The sequence below is a fragment of the Leptodactylus fuscus genome, chromosome 6 (genome assembly GCF_031893055.1).
Source record: "Leptodactylus fuscus isolate aLepFus1 chromosome 6, aLepFus1.hap2, whole genome shotgun sequence".
NCBI classification, from domain to species: domain Eukaryota; kingdom Metazoa; phylum Chordata; class Amphibia; order Anura; family Leptodactylidae; genus Leptodactylus; species Leptodactylus fuscus.
In genome coordinates this window covers 132,248,450-132,273,023 of record NC_134270.1, presented here as the reverse complement: position 1 = coordinate 132,273,023, position 24,574 = coordinate 132,248,450, and the positions used below count along the sequence as shown (strand labels likewise).

The 24,574-nt window shown below is 41.9% G+C and overlaps 2 protein-coding genes across 4 annotated transcripts in view; one reads left to right on the top strand and one right to left on the bottom strand.

Annotated features, from left to right (window-relative positions):
• EVPL (envoplakin) overlaps positions 1–15,966 on the top strand; it is a 38,198-nt gene extending 22,232 nt beyond the window's left edge. For both annotated transcript variants that reach the window (XM_075277237.1, XM_075277238.1), the window contains exons 12-22: positions 1,642–1,799; positions 2,411–2,508; positions 2,631–2,836; positions 4,054–4,232; positions 4,458–4,596; positions 5,669–5,862; positions 6,292–6,442; positions 9,934–10,017; positions 11,132–11,242; positions 11,327–11,419; positions 12,391–15,966. In XM_075277237.1, coding sequence (XP_075133338.1) covers positions 1,642–1,799; positions 2,411–2,508; positions 2,631–2,836; positions 4,054–4,232; positions 4,458–4,596; positions 5,669–5,862; positions 6,292–6,442; positions 9,934–10,017; positions 11,132–11,242; positions 11,327–11,419; positions 12,391–15,849 — 4,872 coding nt within the window. In that variant the 3' untranslated portion in view covers positions 15,850–15,966. The remainder of the gene's footprint in view (positions 1–1,641; positions 1,800–2,410; positions 2,509–2,630; positions 2,837–4,053; positions 4,233–4,457; positions 4,597–5,668; positions 5,863–6,291; positions 6,443–9,933; positions 10,018–11,131; positions 11,243–11,326; positions 11,420–12,390) is intronic.
• A 970-nt stretch (positions 15,967–16,936) lies between these two features.
• On the bottom strand, positions 16,937–24,534 carry TEN1 (TEN1 subunit of CST complex). Of its 2 annotated transcripts, none has more exons than XM_075278731.1 (4): positions 24,489–24,534; positions 20,023–20,121; positions 18,071–18,228; positions 16,937–17,849 (listed from the first exon to the last, which is right to left on the bottom strand). In XM_075278731.1, the coding sequence occupies exons 2-4, from the start codon at positions 20,118–20,120 to the stop codon at positions 17,719–17,721; spliced, it is 387 nt and encodes a 128-aa protein (XP_075134832.1). In that variant the 5' UTR covers position 20,121; positions 24,489–24,534; the 3' UTR covers positions 16,937–17,718. The 2 variants fall into 2 exon arrangements, with proteins under 2 accessions (XP_075134832.1, XP_075134831.1); XM_075278730.1 differs by lacking the exon at positions 24,489–24,534 and adding an exon at positions 24,290–24,470.
• Between the last annotated feature and the right edge of the window lie 40 nt (positions 24,535–24,574).

Genomic DNA, 24,574 nt, shown 5'->3' with positions numbered 1-24,574 from the left:
CGTTTAAGTTATGTTGAACCTATATTACTCTTAAAGGGGATTCCTGAGACTTACATACTGATATAGGTCATCAATATCAATATGGTGAAGTTCCAAGACTCAGGACCTCCACAGACAAGTAGCAGCATGTGGATGAGCATTGCTTCTACTTTACAAGCCAGTGGTGTCACATTCATTGGTCACATGGCCTGTTCAGAACACAGTCCTATTCAAGTAAATGGGTCTGGGCTGCTATATGAAGCATGGCTGCCACACACTGTACAGCATTGTGCTTGGTATTCAGTGCAGACAACAACTGACCTTAGGGTTTTCCAGGTGTGTGCCTTCTCTGATCAGACATTGATGACCTATCCTAAGGATATATCTTGATCAATTTGTAAGTCTGGAAAGAACCTTTAAAGTTAAAGCCGTTCGTTGTGGAAACACAACGTTTTTAGTTGCAGATTTTGCTGAGGTTTTTTGGGGCAAAGTCAGGAGTGGATTAAACAGAAGGGAAATATGTAAGAGCTTTCTTTATATTTTCCAATGTTTTTCAAGCAACTCCTGACTTTGGCTCTAAAAAATGCAGCAAAATCTAGTACAAAAAACATGGGGCCTTAGCCTAAGCCAGCCATACACAAAAAATAGCTATAACCCAAATGCTTGTTCAGCCGTATCTATCTTGCCTGACTCAGCCAAACAGTGCATGTGTACTGTATGGAAGAGAGAAGAAATCTACTGCCAGAGACCTGATCCCTTTCTCCCCCAGCATCTGGTGTCAGGGGACAGTCTGCATACACAATAGCTCTCGGATTTTGAGCTAACATACATCTAATATGGCCTGTCTATTCCTAATGTTAGAGTGCATTCTGCACCCCTCATCTCTGTCTATCACCCAACCTGTGCTCTCTGTTCAGTCAGTGACCTAAGACTACAGCAACATCCTCTATAATCATATCCTCCCACTCCTGTATCTAAGATTTATCACAAGCTGCACCACTTCTCTGGAATGTTCTACCTCGGACCATTAGATTAATTCCCAATTTTTACAGCTTCAAACTAATTCTGAAAACACTTCTTTTCAGACAGGCCAATCACAATTCCTATTGTAAACCTTTCCGCAGTTAGAATCCTAGAAAATTAACCATCCACTGTTCATGATCCCACATTATCCCAAAGCATATGATGCTGTTAGGCCAAAGCTCCATCAAACAGCTGAATGGCAGTGGCGGCAAAAGTCGAACAAGTTTCAGAAACTAAGTCCTCTGACCCCATCCTGGTGGGTGAAGTGGCCGCTGATCGACATATCCAAATCGAGAGTGAAGGGAGAGTAACTCATATGTGTGGCTCTCTCCATTCATTTTTATGTGAGTCAAGGAACCTACTGAGCTTGTTTGCTCTGATTAATTCCATAGAGGTAAATGGAAAAAGCCACTTGCAGGCAAGATCACCTTTGCATTCTTTCTCCAGCCAGCCTCAGTCTTGGCAAGTGAAGCACTGGTTAGTGGACCCTCATTTTGGAGATAGGTGTGCTGTCCATATCCTGTGGACATGTCATAAATGTCTACGATAGGAATAAACTGTAACTAATATGCTTGTAATTGAAGCTCTTAGTTAGAATGACTGCAAAATAATGTGTAATGAAACATCTATCTTCTTCAGGTCCAAATAAACAAAGGAGAGAAATACATACTAAAAGACAATAGCAAGAAAGAGAACTGGGTCATAGAGGGGCCCAGTGGTGGAAAACCCAAGGCTGCTCCAGCGGCTTGTTTTGTCATCCCTCCTTCCGACCCGGAGACTAATGAGAGGGTTAAGCGGTAAGTTCTGAAAGATCAAGTTCATTATTTTCCTTCCATTGAAGGATGTTTATTTTGGCAGCATGCAACTTACAGGGTTATGGCCATGATCATCCTCAGATCCACATGAAACCTGAATTAGTTCAATATACGGCCCTGACACTACCTACTGAACTGGAGCAGTTTTCTCAGTTTTTAGGTTCTGCTTCACAATCTCAGCTATTGCTACTTTTACGAATCTTCATTATCACATATTTTTGTCTTACGCTGGGTTCACACCAGCGCCTGAACTCTGGAAACAGAGACGGAAACCTGTCATGCCGAAGCCGGCCATGTGCGCCGGTGAGCGTTTTATGCGCTCCTCGGTGAAACCGGTTTTTTAAACCGGACACAGAGTACTGCATGTCTGACTCTGTGTCCGGTTAAAAAAACCGGTTTCGCCACAGAGCGCATAAAACGCTCACTGGCGCACACGGCCGGAGACTTTTCAATCCCATTCAAATTAATGGGATTGAAACATGCCGGCAGGTTTCCGTCTCCTGCCCCTGTTTTGTGCAGGAAACGGAAACCTGCAGAACGGAGTACGGGCACAAATGTGAACAAGCCCTTATGATGCTCCATATATTTATCAGGTTGGAGGCTGAATTGAATGATACGAAGAAGAAAAAGGCAGCTGTGCAAAATACACTGAAATCGGCCAGTCTGGAGCCTCAAAAACCCAGTCATTTAGGTAAGAAGCTTATATCAGCGAATACATTACCAGTGCAAAAAGTCAGATAAGATTCATGGGAGCGGTTATTTTGCTGGGGATTATTTTTTTAATATGTTAATGGTCATATCTTATCTGTACAGCTCAAGTGAGTGGTGCCCCTAAACCACCAGTTCGTATATCAAGTGTCCCCACTGAAGACCCTCAGGGACCGCAGATTCTTAACAGGTTAAACAAAATCTATGGGGACTTGCAAGACACTGAGCAGGAGGTCCTGAAACGAGTGCGCACCCCTGTGAACCGAGCGTCACCAAGCCAGGATCTAACTGGGAGGCTAAAGGATCAGGAGGTAAGTGACGGAAAACATGTAGCACTGACAACTGTTCTCATGCATATTACATCTTATCTATATTGGATATTTTAAAGGGATTCTATCACTAGAATCCCTTTTTTAACTTAGTACACGTTGGAATAGCCTTAAGAAAGGCTATTCTTCTCTTACTTGTATTATTCTGATCCGTGCCGCTGTTCCTGAGAAATATCTTCTGTTTTCCAGTAAGTGAGTTTTCAGACAGCACTGGGGGCTCAAACAGCACAGAGGGTGTCCCCTGTACTGTCTGAAAAATCTCCAGCAACACCTCCATCTTCTTCTCCGGATCCCCTCTTTTCCCATGTCATGTCAGGTCTTCATCCAAAAGTGTTGACTGCGTGTGTCCATCAGCCATTTTCCTGTGGCCTCTCCCATTTGGCCACTGAAGAATGGCTGACTGCGCATGCCCGTCGGCCAAATGGATGAAAATGCAACGGTGACGTGGGAAAAGAGGCGGTTCGGAGAAGAAGACGGAGGCATTGCTGGAGAGTTTTCGGACAGTACAGGGGACGCCTCCTGTACTGTTTGAATGCAGGGGAACGACCCCAGTGCGGTCTAAAAACTCATTTGCATAAGAAAGAAAGAAGATATTTCTCAGGAACGGCGGCGCAGATCCGAATAATAAAGGTAAGAGAAGAATAGCCTTTTTTAATACTATTCCTACATGTACTTAGTTAAAAAGGGGAATTCTAATGATAGAATTCCTTTAAGAAAACATCTTATATTATATGTCATGGTATTCTCACACTGCACTTTACTGGTTCCATCAGAGCCGTGCACCCACATTCCCCGACATATACCTCAGATGACGCTCCATAGGAATACTGTGGCATCTGTCACTCATAGGCTCTCATAGTTTACATTTACTTTACTGAATGCCTCCATATGAAATAGTGCAGCAAACAGAGTTGTTCCACACATCAAAATGGTATAACAACATATACTGGTTCATATAGGGGCCTATGAATACGTTTGACTTATGCTGTGAGAGCCTTTCCCATGTGTACAGTGTAGGACACTGCAAAATGAAGTTTGGAAAAAGCCTAAATATAATGTAAGCTGGATACACTCCAGTGATGTGACTTCTATATAGGATATTTTAACATAAATTACACAGAGGAAATGAAACTAATTGGATGATAGTATGAAAACCTGACAGAGCTGTCACAATAATAGCAATTTACCTGTTGTCCCAGGGAACCGCCCAACGCCTCCAAATACTGGCATCTGAGACCGATGCTGCAAAAAGAGAATGTGAAAACTTCCTGGCAAAGAAACCATCAGGACCAACAGCCACTCAGCTCCCGACAACACTGACCAATGTGAACAACAAATACAATGATGTCAAGGCCTTGTCATCCCTCTACGGAGAAGAGTAAGTAGGGGATCAGATCGTGTGTTATACACTGGCACACAGTAACAGAATCACAGTTCTAACGGTACTAACCACTAAGTCACTGTGCTATACCAGACAGCTTAGGAAATATTCAGCATCATTACCTTACCTATGGGATGTTTTGTAGTCATATACGTAGATCCATAAATATGTAACACCAGAAATACATTGATATCAATAATGTGTTAAATGCTCTTCTTACAGAGCTAAAGCATCACTGAACTTAGAAAATCAGATTAACAAGACTGAAGACATGATCAAAGGCTTTGAGACTTTCTTGGCGCAGGATGGTACTATTCCTAATACACCTAATGGTATCCAGGAACACGCAAGTCAGATACAGGTAAGACATCATCTTGTGTCATGAGAGACCTCAGAATGTATTCACCATTCATTGCATTGTAAACTGAGAGGACCAAAAGAATTGACGGACGGACAGACCACCAAAATAGCTTACACCAACGGAATCGGAGGAACCCCATTAAATATAATGGGGACCTGTCAGGTTTCCTTACTTTTCAACTGCAATTGAACAAAAAATATTATTATTCCCCCTGGAAATGTATAAATAAAGTGATAGCTAGGAGTTACGGTTCCTGTGCCTCTTAATGGGTTTTTCCTATTTTTAGGATAGGTCACCAATATCTAATGAGTGTGGGTCTGGGGCCTGAGACCTTCGCAGATCAACTGGTTGAAGAAGCTGCATCATTTGGTTCACTGACTATCAAGCACAGGACCTTACATATTGTAGAGGCGATGCTTGGTATTGCAGCTCAGCCCCATTAACCTGAAAGGGGACTGAGCTGCTGCTGTACCATGTGATTGTTGAATTATAGTCATCAGCACAGAGAAGAGGCAGCTGCACTCTTAAGTGCTCATCTGTGTCCCCCCCAGATGTCAGACCCCCACTATTCCCATAAGTCCTGGAAAACCCATTCATTTACCATGCTCACAGACTGTCAATGGCGTGTCTCCACACAGCCGGACAATGTCAATCTAGGGCAGGGGTAGGGAACCTTCGGCTCTCCAGCTGCTGTGAAACTACAACTCCCATCATGCTCCATTCACTTCCATGGGAGTTCAAAGAACAGCAGAGCAAGTATGCATGCTGGGAGTTGTAGTTTTGCAACAGCTGGAGAGCCGTACGTTCCCTACCCCTGATCTAGGGCATTGTATTAGTCTACATGGGGACACGCACCCAACTGGGAACAAACAGTTGTCATTTATTTGTATATTTCCATAGGAATAACATAGGATATTGTATTGTTATATTGTAAAACACTCTTCTTAAAACACAGCGGAAGATGCTAAATGATGTCATCAGTCTACTGTATACTTACCCAATGCTAGACAAGGCTGCTGATGTATTTTTTTGTATTGAATTTATTTACAAGCCATTCTATTGTTTCTTTCAGAAAATGAAGAGAGACCTTGTGGACAAACAGGACAATCTTCTGAAACTAAACCGGAGCTTGAAGGACACAGAGCTGGCATGTAACTCCCTGCAGAGTAATACTCATGAGCACAGTCCTGATCTACCACATCAGCGCATACAGGTCCAAAAACTGAATGACAGATACCATGCTGTCGCTGACCAGCTAGACCAAAGGTAAGTCTGTCCATTCTTCTGTTACTCGCAATTAAATTGTAATATCTATTCACAGGATGGATGGGAAGTTTCTGCACTGCTGGGACCACCAATCATGAGAACAGGGGTCCCGTGTCTGAATGGAGTCACAAATCCTGACTGCAGCTCCATTTAACCCAGCGTTCAGACCCTTGCCATCTATCTTGTTGATAAGTGATAAGCTGTGATTGTGGGACATCCTTTAAATGGATGGCAACTTGGAAAAGAACTTATTTATGTGAGACTATGTAATGGAGTCCTTTGCATTTCTATTTTAACTGTAACCAACAGACTAAAGAGTTGATCTTGCAGGACTTTCCTATGAACAGTGAGAAGGAGTCTCCGAACAGAGACTCTGTCACAAAGGTATACCCAACCTAAGCCAACACAATCTACTGCTTTCTCCATTAGAGAGAAGATGCTCAGAGATACCAATCTGCCCTACCAGCAGTTCAAGTCCTCCAGTGACAGCATGGAATCCTGGCTGAAAGGTCTCCCGCGTAACCAGTTCACGTCAACAGAGTCTCCGAGCCAGATCAACTACAAGATCCAAAGTCAGAAGGTAAGTGTGTCTGGAGAGGTAATAAATAAGAAAGGCACAATGTAAAACCCTTTGTTACTACACCACAGAAGCATACATATATTTCACATAACTTAAAGGGGTTGTCCCATGTCGCATACTCACCCGTCTTCGTTGCTATAAAATCTTCTGTCTTCCGGCTTTGTTGCGTCATTGGTGGGCAGGGTCACATATGCAAAGCCAAGCGGCGAGATGCACTGGCCCTGCGTGCGCGCTCATAGACCAGTCTAGCCTTCACAATGCGAATACAGACCCGACATCCGCCTCTCTCTATTACAGCAGATGCCGGGTCTGTATTCGCATTGTGAAGGCTAGACTGGTCTATGAGTGTGCACACAGGGCCAGCGGCATCTCGCCGCTTGGCTTTGCATATGTGAATACAGACCCAGCATCCGCTGTAATAGAGAGGCAGATGCCGGGGAGTGTAGACGCCGACACAGATGCCTGCAACATCACTATGCTTCTGCCCTGCATGAAGCCAGCAGCAGCAGGAGCAATGCTGTTATTCCGCTCCTCGGCCCCCCCCCCCCCCTTCCCCCCGGAATAGCAGCATCGCTCCTGCCGCTGCTGGCTTCATGCAGGGCAGAAGCATAGCGATGTTGCTGGCATCTGTGCTTGCGTCTAACCCTCCCCGGCATCCGCCTCTCTATTACAGCAGATACCGAGTCTGTATTGGCGGCCCCTTCCCACCAAAGGGTAAACTACCCACCCCCCCTCCAGGCTCGCTCCCGTGCACATAGCCCCTCCCCCCTCAGAGCAGCAGATACATCACTTGACTTATGACCAGATAAGTCAAGGGATGCGTCCCAAAAAAATGAAGAAAGTGATATAGTGGACAAACAAAGCAGTTTTGCTGAAGCAGTGTATTTAGGAAAAGTCTTACATTCACATTAGCAAACAGTATAGATAGGATCCTTGTGATGGGACAACCCCTTTAAAGAGGACCTTTCAACACCTCCACCAACCTCAACTATCTGCATATTTCTATAGACGCCACTCTATTGATTTTTTTTCTCTAGCTCCCACTGTTCTCAAGCAATTGTTAATTTCAGCACAATTCCATTCTCTATTGATTGGTGGCAGCTACAGAAAAAAAAACAACAACTGTGCCAAAATCAGTGGAGCAGCGCCTATTGAAGGAGGTCATGAGTAGGAGTTGATGGAGATGATGAAAGGTCCTCTATAAGCCTGTCCAATTGTGGGCTAGATTGCAGCTTGGATGGTGATCTATCATGGGCAAAGACATATAAGGGCTCGTTCACATCAGCATTCGGGTCTCCGTAGTTCAGGTTTCCGTTTCCTGCCTAAAACAGAGGCAGGAGACGGAAACCTGAATGGGTGAGAGAGATGTCCGGCCGTGAGCGGTGGTGAGCGTCTTAGGCTCTCCGCCGCGAAACCGGGTTTTATAATCCGGACACAGAGTCGGACATGCAGTACTCTGTGTCCGGATAAAAAAATCCGGTTTCGCGGCGGAGAGCCTAAAACGCTCACCGCCGCTCACGGCCGGACCCGGTCTGAGCTTTCCGACTTCTGGCATGCAGAAGACAGAAAGCTCAGAACGGACAGGAGAACGCTAGTGTGAACCTAGCGTAAGATAAGCTCTTGCCTACTTATGGCAGTTTCACACCTGCGCCAGGTCTCCATCTTCTGCCCTGAGAAACTGGACAGGGAACGGAAACTCGGCAGTCAGTTTTCAAACCCCTTGCCGCGGAGAGTGAGAAGACGCAAGTGAATGGGTTTGAAAACTGACCGCCGGGTTTCTGTCCCCTGTCCAGTTTCTTGGGGCAGAAGACAGAAACCTGCTAAAGCGGAGACCGGGTGCAGATGTGAACCCACCCTTAGGTGTTTCCCCACCAGGACGTATGTGGTAGATGTAAAGTGAAGAGAATATCGTTCATTATATTAATTGTTCACTACAAAAAAACGCTTTAGAAATTAAAATTACTCATTTGAAGGCTTTCAATTGTTTCAATGGTCGCAGTACTGGCTGTGCAGCCAGCGGAAAGAATATTCACAATTGGATTCTTCAGGTGGCTAAATATATAGTTGCTCATTTTGATGCATAATATACAGTATGCATAATGTATATTAATATTACATTATCTATCAATACTGGCATATCTAACAAATAGAGTAAGAAGTCAATGGCCAAGTCAATAGAGTCTGAGACCATGCGATACTCTGACAGCAAGGAGGGCAGCCAAATCTCATCAATATATGCCATAGAAATACAGAAGAATAAGGACATATCACAACACTCCTTCCGCCTCTTTACTCATTTAAATATAATAGCAGACAAGGCAGGAAAGTGTGGGCAGACAAGCAGATAATGATACATATTCTGTCTTTATAGTCTGTTTTTACTTATTGGTTTTATTCTAATTTGTAAGCCGATGGCAGGTCAGGTAATGTAGGGGGTGTACGTCTCACCCAGACTACTAAGGTGGGTGAGATGAGAAAACTCCAGAAAGAACATTTCTCAGCAGATAACTATTGTCTCCTGAGGGTTATTTCAAAGTTCCGGTTACGGGGCTGGATTTTTAGGAATGGCAGGTAGGATTGGTAGTGGGACCTGTCATTCCACCCCCCTCCAGTCCACACTTTGGGGATGTTCCGGCAGCGACTCAGCTACAGAGAGTCTCCTCGTCAAGGGGGCTTAAGAAGTTGCTCCATCAGCAACACTTTGGCAGAGCTTGGCTGGAGAGCTGATAGAGAGGTGATATTTTTGGATTTCTTTTATTCTAGGTGAGGTAACCTATTCTATGTTTAGTTAGAGCCTAGCCGGGCAGGTATTTATTTTTGTATTGTTTCCTTTTGTTGCTGCACTACCTCTTTGAGTGAAAATAAACTCTACCTTTGTTTTGGGCTTAAGAATCTGAACTTTTGTGTCTATGCCACCCCACCTAGCAACCCCAGACCCTGACAATTCCTATACAAAATTATTGGGGAAGCCATCTTTCCTGGTAACAGCATTTAGGGATATGTTTTACAGAAGCCACATGAGTGGTAAGAACCTGCAGTTTGTAGGAAGGAATCCTACAATGAATTTGAGGAATTTTATGATACAAGGCCATTTTTAGAACAAGTTATACGACTTGTATAAAATAGGTGCATATTACTCCAGTGCACAATTGATAAAGAAAAGCATAGAAAAATGATTGATAAATCTTCCCGACTTTTATGGGAGTGTTATAGGCATGCTCAGTGACGTGTGTGTGTATATATATATATATATATATATATATATATATATATTACACACATGATACTTGTCATTGTTATGTGATGATAATAAAATGACTGCTTAGAAGTGATCTCTACAGAACAGGAAGAGTCACTCTATTATGAGGCTCACTCACCAATATTTAAGGATTAATATTGTGACAGGAAAAAGTAATTATAAAATACACAAAAAAACTTAATAAAACATGGAATCACATTCTGATGACACATTGCTTTTTATCTAATTTCAGCGGCTGGTGGATGAGATCCAGAGGAAGGAGCCAGAAAAGAATAACGTAGTGAAGCTTTCCAAAGACTTGTCCAATTCTCTCAGTGTAAGTTCCTTTGTGCATATTGTTGGATGATTTCTATCACAAAACTCATACCATCTAAATGAATAGGACCAAGGAAGGCTAAGCTGCGGTAGCAGGAACAGCCACATTAGTATGTATGGTGCTTCTTGTGGACAAACAGGGGGTCCCCTTCATTCTATTGATCAGTAGGAATAACAAGGGTCAGACCCCCATCATCAAACGCCGATGATATATCATACATATATATGCCATGAATCCTGGACAAGCCCTTTAAATAAGCACTCCCAACTCCTTCTCTCAGCAGTTTCCCTGCTGTCTTTTTCTCACTTCCTGTATTCTTCAGCAAGCTGGGGGCAGGATTTGACTGTTTGATGGACAGGACATTATGAAGTACCTCAACAGATAGAGCCATTGCCTTTACCATGTCAGATTATTTACCATGATTACCAAAAAATCTATAATAATGAAATAATATGAACAGTGAATGCATATTACATTATGCAGGTTTGTATAGAACACTTACACAAACAATTGACTTGCAGTAAACTCAATGTTTTCTTTGTGTTTACATAAGAGATAACAGATACTGCCTGAGACTTTATCAGAAAACTGCAATTACCTGAACTGATTGTCCTGCCCACAGATGAGATAATAGAACTTAGCTCCCTAAGATCAGATAACAGGCTGGGTGTCTTGGCAATGATGTGTAAATAATGGGAGGAATAATTTCACATAGCAGGCAAATGAAGCAGCATTACTAAAGCAATGTATTTAGGAAAACCATTGAATTTACATAAGCTAGCAGTATAGCTGGGATCCTAACAATGGGAATGCCTCTAACTGCTAGTCAACAGTTATATATTGATAAACAGTCCCTTGTTCCTACTTATAGTAAAACCCACTTAATATCGGAAATATTTAACTTGGCTTCTCAGCCCAGCAGCCATTTTATTTATCTGTTTTGCTTGTATATCAGATATCTGCTTGCATAGCTTTAGCTAGTACTATGCTTTTCTAAGGTCTATGAAAATGAATGACAGGCCATACCAAGGCCACACTATGGAAACATGATATTTGTTCCTAAGTCTTGGTATATGCTCTATACCTAATATACTTATATAATTATATCTTACAGGACTATGAGGCTCAAGCTGATCGATATCGCTCTACCCTAGATCCCTCCATTGCCTCATCTTTGCGTAGCACATCCAGGAGTAACAGCCTTCAGGAAGGCATTGCAAACAAGGTCAGTCCCTGATTTCAAGTCTAGCATCAAGAAGAAATAGTTTACTATCTAAGTTTACCATTTGTTTTTGTTTTTTCTATATAGGAAAAGGATTTGGTGAAACAGTATGCACAGGCAGCAGCGGAGAGTAAGCAGCAGCTGACTCAAATGGAATTTGCCAAGAAGGTTATAGATAAGGTATTGTGAATTCTGAGCTTAATTTTTTAAAATAATTTGTATGTAAATCTGTATCCCATTGACTAATGTTAACACCACTAACAAGCTGTCCATTTACTGAATTCAGTGCACTTTCAGTTTTTCGATACCTTTTTCCCTTTGCAGAGATTTTGGTTGCTGTTAGTTTCAGCTATCAGTATCATTGTAGTGTGAGGGGACTGGTCTTACAGTCTAGCGTTAGGTGGGGATTAGCTTCCTTCACAGTACAAGATTACTGTCAGGAGAATGTCCCCCACCTTCTAGTGATAACACTAGACTGTAAGGCCAGCCCCTGACACATTGGTAGCCAAAATATCTCTTTAATTGGGGACAATACCGGCAAATCTGAAAGTGCACTGAATTCAACAGCTTTGTAACAGCATATAGGTTCAGTCTAGAGTCGGAATGTCTATTTTGGGACTCGGTCACCAGTATAATACACTAAGTACATATGTATTGCAGTGTATTGTGCCTGTTACTGAAGGTAATAGACATCCTAATTTGGAGGCCTATGATAGTAGTCATTGACAGCATTGTTAGAAAAATGGCAAACAAACCCAAACTCTGAAACAATTTACTTGAGAAAACTGTGAAGAAATCCAATGCTAAAATATTGATGCTGAAGATAGCAATCATAAATGATCATATAATGATACCAAAGGGGGTCATACACATTAGATAGAAGTATGTGGATACCATAGATGTTGTAAAGAAAAGATCATTGTGGGCAAAATATCTTTTATCCAAATACTGGATGAAAATTTTAAACCCAACCTCTTTCTAGGCAATGACAGTTAGAATGGGCATACGTTCTTAAATTTCACCCAATGAAAATTCATTATGGTTGTAATCATCCATTTTCATCTACTTTAGTTTAATGTGTATATGTACCTTCCTGCGGATTAACTTTTTTATAAAATATATAATCTTTGCTGTGTATCTTGTTTCTTTAGTCAGATACACATGATGGAGTCCAGCTGTCAATACAGAACAACCTGCGTTCAGAAAACACATTGCGATCAGCTAAGGAATCGGAAACCTTGTCAAAGGAACTGGAGGAAGAGAAAATTAAGGTAGCTCAGGTACAGCAGGCCCTGGAGGAAAACAGAAAGAGGATACTTCTGCTGAAGACACAGAGACCCGTAGAAAGACTGGAAGAGAAGGAAATGGTGCAGTACTACCGAGAACCCAGATTAGAGAGTGAACTGGAGAATCTAAAGGGCCAAACAAATAATGTCAATAGGGAGAAGGAAAATACGCAATACGAGCTAGAGGTGGTTAAGAAAAAGCTGACGACTCTGGAAAGCCAGAGGAAGACCATGAAACCACAGCTATTGACAAAGGAAGTCACAGAGATAGAGAAAGATCCTAATCTAGAGTCTCAGGCCCAAAATCTCAGAAAAGAGATAAAACAGCTAAAGGAAGAGAATAATTCAATCACACTAGAACTAGAGCGCCTGAGAATGGAAGTCATGGTACTCGAGCAGAAACAACCTAATGTAAAAGAAAAAGTGGTGCTTAAGGAGGTAGTAAAAGTTGAGAGGGATCCTGAGATGTTAAAGGCTACACGAGCACTGCAATTGCAGATCGATGATGAGACCTTCCGCAGAAAGTCTCTTCAAGAAAGCATTGTGAAGCTTAGAAATAAGACAGAAGAGCTGGAGAGGCTGATTGAGTCTGTAGAACCAAAGGTCATTGTGAAGGAGGTGAAGAAAGTAGAGAAAGACCCAGAAATCCTGAAAGAAGCAGAAAGACTCAAAACATTAATACAAGAAGAGCGTAACAAAAGCGTGACTCTGACCCGGGAGTTAACAGAGATCCAATCCAAATATGTAGTGATAGAGAAGCAGAAACCCAAGGTAGAGATAAAGGAAAGGGTCAATGAAGTGTACGTTGTACAGCCAGAAACTGAAAAGGAGATCGCTAGACTCAAAATTGCTTTGCAAGAGATCACTTCCAAAAAATCTACCCACGAACAAGAACTTGAAACGAGTCATAAAGAAGTGTTTGTTCTGAAGTCGCAAAAGCCTGTGGTGGAGTACAAAGAAATTGTCCAAGAAATAGTTAAACTAGAGAAGAGCCCAGAAGTACTGAAAGAAATTGAAAGGGTGAAATCACAAATAAAAGACTTAGAGTCAACACAGAAGAGATATCAAGAGCAGAAATCCAAGTTGATCAAGGAAAGAGATGACTGGAAAGAAGAAAGGTCAAAGATAGAAACAAAAATTGTGAACAAAGAGGTTGTTAGGTATGAAAATGACCCCGTACTGATAAGGGAAGCAGAGCAACTGCGCCAAGAAGTGCGCAACGAGTCCCAGCAAAGAAGGAAGGTGGAAGACTTGGTTTATGATTTACAAAGCAAGTACTCGTTGCTAGAAAGACGGAAGCCAGAAGAGAGGGTAGTGGTTCAGGAGGTAGTTCATGTTCAGAAAGATCCTAAGGTAGCAGAAGAACACCACAGATTAAGCAGGACACTAGATGAAGAGGTTGGTATCAGGCGTCGCCTGGAACGCGACGTACAACAATTACGTACTCAAGTGGAAGAGAAGGAGAGACGTCTGAATTTCCAGGAAGAAAGAGATAAGAAATTAGCTGCAGAAAAGGAGCTAAGGCAGATCACTCTGAGAATTAAGGAGATCGAAGAAAGCCCTCCACCAGTACAAGAGAAGATTGTCATGGAAGAAGTAGTCAAAGTGGAAAGAGACCCTGTACTAGAACAATCAGCTAATACCCTTCGCAGCGAACTGGATAAGGAAAGGACACAGATACTCAATATCGAAAGAGAATGCAAAAACCTGCAGGTTAAGGTTGACATCTTACAGAGGGAGAAATCTTTGGAAAAAACAGTTTACAAAGAAGTCATTAGAGTGGAAAAGGATAAAGTGCTGGAGAATGAGAGGGCCAGATTAAGGGAGTTGTGTAATAAGGAGCGGAACACCAGGCAAGACTTGGAAGATGAGTGCAGGAGGATGAAAGAGAAGATCGAAAGGGTAGATGCAATGAAACGGACATGGTCGAAGGAAGAACTGGATCTTCAAAAGGCCAGAGCACAGGCACAACAAGAAAAGTCAGCCATAGAAAAGGAGTTACTGGAATTGAGGAGACAACAGCAACAAAAAAGCGTGTTTTTGAACAAAGAATCAGAGTTGCTCACGCAAAAGGCAGAGAATGAGCGGCAAAAGAAGATGCAATTGGGTCACGAGCTTTCTCTTCTGGAATCCAAAATTCTAAAAGAAAAAGATTGCATTTATGAAAAGGAAAGAAACATTAGAGATCTGCAGTCACGTGTAAACCGCGAGGAGCGAAATCAAGAGACTCAGATGAGGGAGACCAATGTCTCCACAAAAATATCCATCTTGGATCCTGACACTGGGAAGGAGATGTCACCATACGAAGCATACAAGAGAGGCATAATAGACCGCCATCAGTATATCCAGTTGCAAGAGTTAGAGTGTGACTGGGAAGAGATTTCCACAATGGGGTCTAGCGGCGAAATTTCTGTTCTACTAGATAAAAAGAGTGGAAAACAATATTCAATTGAAGATGCACTGAGAGCCAGAAAAATCACTAAAGAGGAGCTCGACATGTACCGAGAAGGAAAGCTCCCAATTTCAGAATTTGCTTTGCTTGTGGCTGGAGAGCAGAAGCATCAGGCAATGTCAATTGGCTCTATAATTGGATCCAAGTCCCCAGTCACCTCCCCCTCAAGCCAAACCCAAACCCGTAGCTTTTTCACACAAAGTACACCAAAAGTTTTCCATGATGACAGCTTTCCCATTGCTGGGGTCTATGATAACAACACCGACAGCAAATGCACAGTCAGGAGCGCCATAGCAAGAAAACTCTTAGATCCGGCAACTGGTCAGAAGCTTCTAGAAGCTCAGGCAGCTACTGGTGGTATTGTCGACATCATTAGCAAAGACAGGTATTCCGTTAATAAAGCAATAGACAGAGGGTTGATAGATAGCAGCAACACACAGAGCTTACTTAATGCCCAAAAAGCTTTTACAGGTGTTGAGGATCCAGTCACCAAGAAGCGCCTCTCAGTAGGAGAAGCTGTACAGAAGGGTCTAATGTCCAAGGAGGCAGCCTTGCCATATCTAGAGGTTCAGTATCTTACAGGGGGTTTGATTGATCCTAAAAAGACAGGCAGAATTCCACTGTCAGAGGCAACAGAACAGAGATTGGTCACCAAAGAACTGGCAGCTCTGATCCAAGATGAGTCTACATATGAGAAGAACCTCGTAGACCCTTCCACTAAAGAGAAGATACATTACAAGGAAGCCATCGCACGATGCCGGAAAGACCCAGTAAGTGGCCTGCTTCTACTCCAAGGAGCTTCAGAGAGCTATCAACCTGCTGTATACCGCCCTGTCAATGTCATACCTTCCTTGACATCCTACAAGTACTAGTGGTGATGGTTACCTGTCATACTAACCTTGGTTTTTTTTCCTACTATGTAATTGTACGCTGTTTAATAATATGATACTATGGGGAAAATATTGCATGTCCTGTGTCGCTCAATAAACTGGAACTTATCTTTATTACAACTAAACTGGAATGTCTCTTTTTTATCTATTAATGGTTGTTTACAGCTGCAAATATCATTTATACTATATCTTTACACTGTACCTGTGCTAATACAAATTCGTATGCAAGAAGGTCATGGTGAAGTAAAAGCAACTAGGAAGCCCTTGGATTTTGGGACACAACGTGACCTACTAAAGGAAAATGCAGACAAAAATTAAAACAGATAATAGAGTACAGCGCAAAAATTTTACACAAGTGTAGAAAAAAATCTGCAAAGTAAGAATATTTTAAAAAATGGAAGTCATATTTTTATTTTTTGTCAATTAACAAAATGAATACACAAAAGACAAAAATTAACATCAATCCATTCCATCAGTATTTGGTGTGACCGCCCTTTGTCTTCTATCACTTCTTCTCGGTACTTGCAGACAGTTTTTAAAGGAACTCAGCGGGGAGGTTGTTCCTGCCATGTTGGAGGACTAAGCTCAGATCTTCTGGGGATGTAAGCTTGCTCCAATCCTTCTATCTTCTCACGCAATCCCAGACAGCATGGATAATGTTGAGATCAGGGATCTGTGGGAGCCATATTGTCACTTCCAAGACTCCAAATAAGTGATTTAGATTTTTCTGTTCTTCATTTTGTAAATTGACAAATATAAATTAACACTTCAATTTTGTAAAGCATTCTTACTGTGCAGCATTTCCCCAGGCCTGCCTAAATCTTTTGCACAGTAGTGTATAGAAGTAAATCTTGTCTATGTTCCAGGAGGTCAGCCATGCCCCCCCCCCCTCACTTTTGTGTGTCTGGCTGTAAAATAACTGTCTGGAGTAGACCTATACCAAGACAATCCTAAATTACAACAGATTTATCAAGTTGTCTGAGGTTGTATAAGAAATCTGGTATATCTGTCTATTCTGACTTTACACCACTTCTTAGCTGGCTTAGTTTTCAGCAAGAAATGTGGCAGTCACTTATCAGATAGTGTATAGCACAGATCCAGCCTAGTAATAAAAGTCACGAGGCCAAATAAATCACACACATTTTGCAACAAAATGATACATCAAAATTAACAAAATAATAAACCAAATATCTTTATTATAACAAGTCCATTTCTGTTACCCCTGACCTTGAGTCTTCTCATGAAAAATCAACCATATGACTTAGAAAATCCACATTGCAGCCCTGGGCATTAGTAGAGATCTTTATTACTAGGACACCAATGGCCCATATACTTGACCAGTCCTTTACTACTTATGCAGATGATCCAATCACGTCTTCAGAAGTGCGGTGAGGTGGCTCAGTCACGGAGTCTCAGTTAGCTGCAAAATAATGGCCCAAATATACTATATACATTGGTCATATTAATGGAGTGTATAATGAATAACTACTATGGGGAACATAATGATAAATGGGACATGTCTCTAAGCTACCAGACAAGGTTAGTTATGTCAGATGGTTCTGAAGACTGACATGCTCATTTAGCTAGAGATTTCCTTATATAATATAATAATTGGATAGCAATCCTATCCCTACAGCCAAATAGCTGCTGAAGTATGCGGCACACCTCATACATGTAGATACAGAAACGAATGTGACACATAACCTACCGAGACCATGTCTCTCTAGACTGCGATAAAACAGCTCTGGCTTCACCTGTCTCTTTTGTAATGACGATATACAACACCTACTAATATTAGAAAACAGCCTACAAACTGATGGAAAAAGAAGAAAACAAGGTCATTTCCGAAATTTAGTTGTTTGCCTGGGCGGCTTCTCTCTGTTCAAAGTATCTTCTTTGTTCTTCTACTGCATTTTGCAACAGGGACAGGTCGACACCCTCAATGCATGTCAACAAACGGGCACATAGCACAAGAGGCGCCTCTGGAAGACAAAAGTGACAGTGTCATGGTTATCTAAAAAAGAAAGGGTTACAGGGACTGTCCGAAGTTAGACAAAATTGGGGCAAAGGCAGGCAAGAATGTAAAATTTAAAACAAACATCCTACCAATAACATGTGACCACTGCAGCCAATCTCCTGCCTTTGCCTCAATGTAGTTCAATGTTTGCTAACAAATGTATTATGTCACATCATATAAACTCACCATCCGAGGAGTCTAGCTCTCCCAGTGCTAGGTAGTATGATCCAAGCTGAGCAGGAAAGGGTTCCACAAACTGAGTGTTCAAGCAAAGCTTATGCTGAGCAACAGAGTGATGAGCACTGAGCACGGCCTCCGACCGAGCGGGATCATAGCTGCTAAGTCTGCAGAGAGAAAGACATCATAAAGAATAGATGCTCTAGAATACTTGTTATATAAAATCAATATCAACCCTGTAAATTCATACAGAGCCGACTACAGCATATCGTATGGAGATGTACTGATTTACTACCTTTCATGCTATTGTGTGTCACAAGCCCCTTATTAATATTAGAGATGTCCCAATTGAGTTCAGTGCAGTCTATCAACCTTTAACTCCCACAATTTTAATAAGAAGTCTCAGCATGGATTCCAAGTGGATTGTACATATAAACCCTTTAAGGACACAGCCAAAAAGTGCACTAACCCTTTCACTGCCAAGCACGTAGCTCTACGTCCTGCCAAGGTGGCACATCAGTAGCCGAGGATGTAGCTACTACGTCCTCCCTACTAATGCCGATATCTTTGGATTGAATCAACATATCTTGATGCTTTAAAATGCATTTTAAAGAGGAGAATCTCATCTTTAAAATGATACCAAGAATTTGATGATTGAACTTACAGTTTTGGAGCGATTCACGAACACTTAGACAACACATACACAAAGTCATGAATAAAGTTTACATTTCACCCAATCCCTGTCCTGTCTATACCTGAGCTTTCTACAGTAAAATACGTCTCTAGTGATGTCCATTACACGCTAACATAATAGTAATAACTATTATCACTAGATATGAACGTATAGTTTGCTAAAAATTTTATAGAGGGATGGAAAATAACATTTTTATGTAAAGTCCTATTTAATTTGAATGCACAAAATGGGATTGCACATTTCTGCGATTTTGGCGTTTCTTTACCACCCTCCCCTGTAAATATATACATGTGTGGTATGTATGAACTCCTCACATGTTGCAGTTTTATGGACAGTACATTTTGTTTGCAGAAAGGGATTGCTTGAGCTGCACTTTAGTGGCAAATTTGAATTTTTGTGCAATGTTTGCTAGCAATCTCTGTTTGCAACAACGCTGCATGAAGGTGGTTGTATATATGAACTATTAAATTGTGTTTTTATATATGGTAGGCTGTGTAATCTGAAAAAAGTTAGATTTTGGTATCACAGTCACAGTTTGCTAGGTGCAGTATAGATTTTTAACATATTAGTAAATAACAGCAAAATCCTGCTTGTCTTCTGTATTCATGTTTTTTGGAGTCCAAGCTCTTCTTGAAGTTGATGTTTGCGATATATATATATATATTACAATATTACAATTAATATAATTACTTGTGTTTGTCACAGTTGCATGAAGGTGGATGTGGCTATTGATGACCCATTAAGACATTTGTAATCTTCAGGTTGTCTACTTTCAAAAAATATATAGGGTTTAGGGGTCCACTTACTTTTCATGGTGTGTAATCCCTACATTTTATAGGATGATACTTTTTTAACATTTCCAGCTTCAAAGCAGATTTTTGTTCCTTCCAGTTCTAGCAATTTTCTTAAAACACGCATGCGGGTGCAGGCCATAGTGATATGAATGAACTCTGCACATGTTGAACTCTTATTTCCAGAGACCCTTGGCAGTGAAAGGGTTAAAGAGGACCTTTAATGTCCTCAGAGATGTGCAGTATTACATGACATATTGCTAGAAAGCAGATGTGTGCTTTATTATTATGTCTGGTGTGCACTCTTCAATAAAATGAAAAACAAAAAGAAAACCCCCCAAAAGTTATGTATATTATGCAGGGGACCCACCTCTGTCATCCACTTGTTTTTTTCTTTATACATATAGGATTCTATCTGTAGTGAATCATATATATTATAAACTAAGATATTTAATGAAAAAAAAAGAGATTTTGACCTTCCAAAAGTCCTGACAGTGGATCCAACTGGCACGTCTCCTGAGCTGACTTCCCACAGATAATGAAACTGTGCTGGAGCTGGGAGTATCCTCATCATCCTGCAAGACAACAAGCCTTACATTACATCCAGAACATCAGGAATATATGTTACCTCTGCTATATCCATTACTGTTATTTGCAGTAAGATACTTATCCAAGATACTTTGATACCTGTGGGCAATATTCTTAGAATTTTGATAGCTGAGAAAATGAACATTAAACTAGTATGCAAATTAGGTGGCAAGCGGCGGCGAGGCAATAACAATCTCAGGAAAAGCTTGGGTTTCTGCTCATAAACTACACATTATGCTACCCCCTATGCCCTGATGAATGGCACCAGCCTTTCCAGCCCTCACTTATATCTACATTAAAATCTTGAACAGGAAGAGCGTTCTCAGTTTGGTGTGTGATATACTGTGCAAGTGCCCCAACCACCATCAGTACATCCAGAAAGGCAACAGGACAAAAAACAGGCATCCAGACCAAGGACAAACCGTACCTGTGCAAGATTTTAATAGAAATATATTAAAAAAGGAAGACAATATTAGTCAGGGCATCAGGGCAAAGGCATTTTTTTCACCTCCCAGCCCATTTTAAAAATGATTTTTTGCCTGGACAATCTCTTTAATTTGAGGATATTCACATCCTAATTGGAGCAAGGGTTTAGGAATTACAGCTCTGTAATATGTAGGGACCAAAAGCAGTTAGAAAATTATCTCAATGGGCTGCACGGGCTATTCCCTTGCTAATCCATCAATGATTAAGAAGGTAAAAGGTCTTGAGTAGATTCCAGATGTGGCTTTTGCATTTGGAAACTGTGGCAGTTAACCCACAACATGCGGTCAAAGCTCTCACTGAAAATGAAACAGAAATCCCTCAGAGAGATATCGGAAATGTTAGGAGCAGTCAAATCAACAGTCTGGTGTAATCTAGTAAAAAAAAAAAAAAAGGTAAGCACTGGTGAGCTCAGGAAGTCAAAAAGTCCTGGACGTCCACACTATAGACAGCAGTGGTGGATGATCACAGAATCCCTTTCATATCATCCACCCAAGTGAAGAACACTCTTCACCTCTGTCACTCCTCTTGAAACCCTTGTGTCTCTGCCTACATACAGTGTATACACCTGGGATACGCTCTTCTCTACATACAGTGTATACACCTGGGATACGCTCTTCTCTACATACAGTGTATACACTTGGGATACGCTCTTCTCTACATACAGTGTATACACCTGGCATACGCTCTTCTCTACATACAGTATATACACTTGGGATACGCTCTTCTCTACATACAGTGTATACACTTGGGATACGCTCTTCTCTACATACAGTGTATACACCTGGGATACGCTCTTCTCTACATACAGTGTATACACCTGGGATACGCTCTTCTCTACATACAGTGTATACACCTGGGATACGCTCTTCTCTACATACAGTGTATACACCTGGGATACGCTCTTCTCTACATACAGTGTATACACCTGGGATACGCTCTTCTCTACAGTGTATACACCTGGGATACGCTCTTCTCTACATACAGTGTATACACCTGGGATACGCTCTTCTCTACATACAGTGTATATACCTGGGATACGCTCTTCTCTACATACAGTGTATACACCTGGGATACGCTCTTCTCTACATACAGTGTATACACCTGGGATACGCTCTTCTCTACATACAGTGTATACACTTGGGATACGCTCTTCTCTACATACAGTGTATACACTTGGGATACGCTCTTCTCTACATACAGTGTATACACCTGGGATACGCTCTTCTCTACATACAGTGTATACACCTGGGATACGCTCTTCTCTACATACAGTGTATACACTTGGGATACGCTCTTCTCTACATACAGTGTATACACCTGGGATACGCTCTTCTCTACATACAGTGTATACACCTGGGATACGCTCTTCTCTACATACAGTGTATACACCTGGGATACGCTCTTCTCTACATACAGTGTATACACCTGGGATACGCTCTTCTCTACATACAGTGTATACACCTGGGATACGTTCTTCTCTACATACAGTGTATACACCTGAGATATGCTCTTCTCTACATACAGGGTATACACCTGGGATACGCTCTTCTCTACATACAGTGTATACACCTGAGATATGCTCTTCTCTACATACAGTGTATATACCTGGGATACGCTCTTCTCTACATACAGTGTATACACCTGGGATACGCTCTTCTCTACAGTGTATACACCTGGGATACGTTCTTCTCTACATACAGTGTATACACCTGAGATATGCTCTTCTCTACATACAGTGTATATACCTGGGATACGCTCTTCTCTACATACAGTGTATACACCTGGGATACGCTCTTCTCTACAGTGTATACACCTGGGATACGCTCTTCTCTACAGTGTATACACCTGGGATACGCTCTTCTCTACATACAGTGTATACACCTGGGATACGCTCTTCTCTACATACAGTGTATACACCTGGGATACGCTCTTCTCTACATACAGTGTATACACCTGGGATACGCTCTTCTCTACATACAGTGTATACACCTGGGATACGCTCTTCTCTACAGTGTATACACCTGGGATACGCTCTTCTCTACATACAGTGTATACACTTGGGATACGCTCTTCTCTACATACAGTGTATATACCTGGGATACGCTCTTCTCTACATACAGTGTATACACCTGGGATACGCTCTTCTCTACATACAGTGTATACACTTGGGATACGCTCTTCTCTACATACAGTGTATACACTTGGGATACGCTCTTCTCTACATACAGTGTATACACCTGGGATACGCTCTTCTCTACATACAGTGTATACACCTGGGATACGCTCTTCTCTACATACAGTGTATACACTTGGGATACGCTCTTCTCTACATACAGTGTATACACCTGGGATACGCTCTTCTCTACATACAGTGTATACACCTGGGATACGCTCTTCTCTACATACAGTGTATACACCTGGGATACGCTCTTCTCTACATACAGTGTATACACCTGGGATACGCTCTTCTCTACATACAGTGTATACACCTGGGATACGCTCTTCTCTACATACAGTGTATACACCTGGGATACGCTCTTCTCTACATACAGTGTATACACCTGGGATACGCTCTTCTCTACATACAGTGTATACACCTGGGATACGCTCTTCTCTACATACAGTGTATACACCTGGGATACGCTCTTCTCTACAGTGTATACACCTGGGATACGCTCTTCTCTACATACAGTGTATATACCTGGGATACACTCTTCTCTACATACAGTGTATACACTTGGGATACGCTCTTCTCTACATACAGTGTATACACTTGGGATACGCTCTTCTCTACATACAGTGTATACACCTGGGATACGCTCTTCTCTACATACAGTGTATACACCTGGGATACGCTCTTCTCTACATACAGTGTATACACCTGGGATACGCTCTTCTCTACATACAGTGTATACACCTGGGATACACTCTTCTCTACATACAGTGTATACACTTGGGATACGCTCTTCTCTACATACAGTGTATATACCTGAGATACGCTCTTCTCTACATACAGTGTATATACCTGAGATACACTCTTCTCTACATACAGTATATACACTTGGGATACGCTCTTCTCTACATACAGTGTATATACCTGAGATACGCTCTTCTCTACATACAGTGTATATACCTGGGATACACTCTTCTCTACATACAGTGTATATACCTGGGATACGCTCTTCTCTACAGTGTATATACCTGAGATATGCTCTTCTCTACATACAGTGTATATACCTGAGATACGCTCTTCTCTACGTACATTGTATACACCTGGGATACGCTCTTCTCTACATACAGTGTATACACCTGGGATACGCTCTTCTCTACGTACATTGTATACACCTGGGATACGCTCTTCTCTACGTACATTGTATACACCTGGGATACGCTCTTCTCTACAGTGTATACACCCAGGGCACTCTCCTCCTCATACAGTTTAGTTATGGTGGGCCGCTCTTCTCCTCACAAATGTTTATTCTCTGGGGGCGCTCTCCTCCTCACATGGTTTATTGGGGGGGGGGGACTCTTTACCTCACACATGGGGGCGCTCTCCTCCTCACATGGTTTATTATGGGGAGAAACTCTCCTCCTCACACATGGTTAGTCATGGGGATACTCTCTGTCACACACAGTTTTTGGCGCCTACTGAATTGTAGGTTCACTCACTGTAAATCCTGAGCCTCACATGTACTGCAGGGCAGAAGAACCAGGACTAGCTCTGCAGCCTCTCAGCCTCGTCACTCGGCACAGTCATTCCGTTTCATTCCCTTTCATCTGGCAGTCATCTTCCTGAAGCCCTCGGACACTATGTATGTATGTATGTATGTATGTATGTATGTATGTATGTATGTATTGCTCGTATTACCACAGCCTCGCCTCGTCACGCCCGGAGCACTTCGGGAGTTGTAGTTTTTTTCCCCTCTCCGCCTCCTGTAGTCATGTGACCTAAGG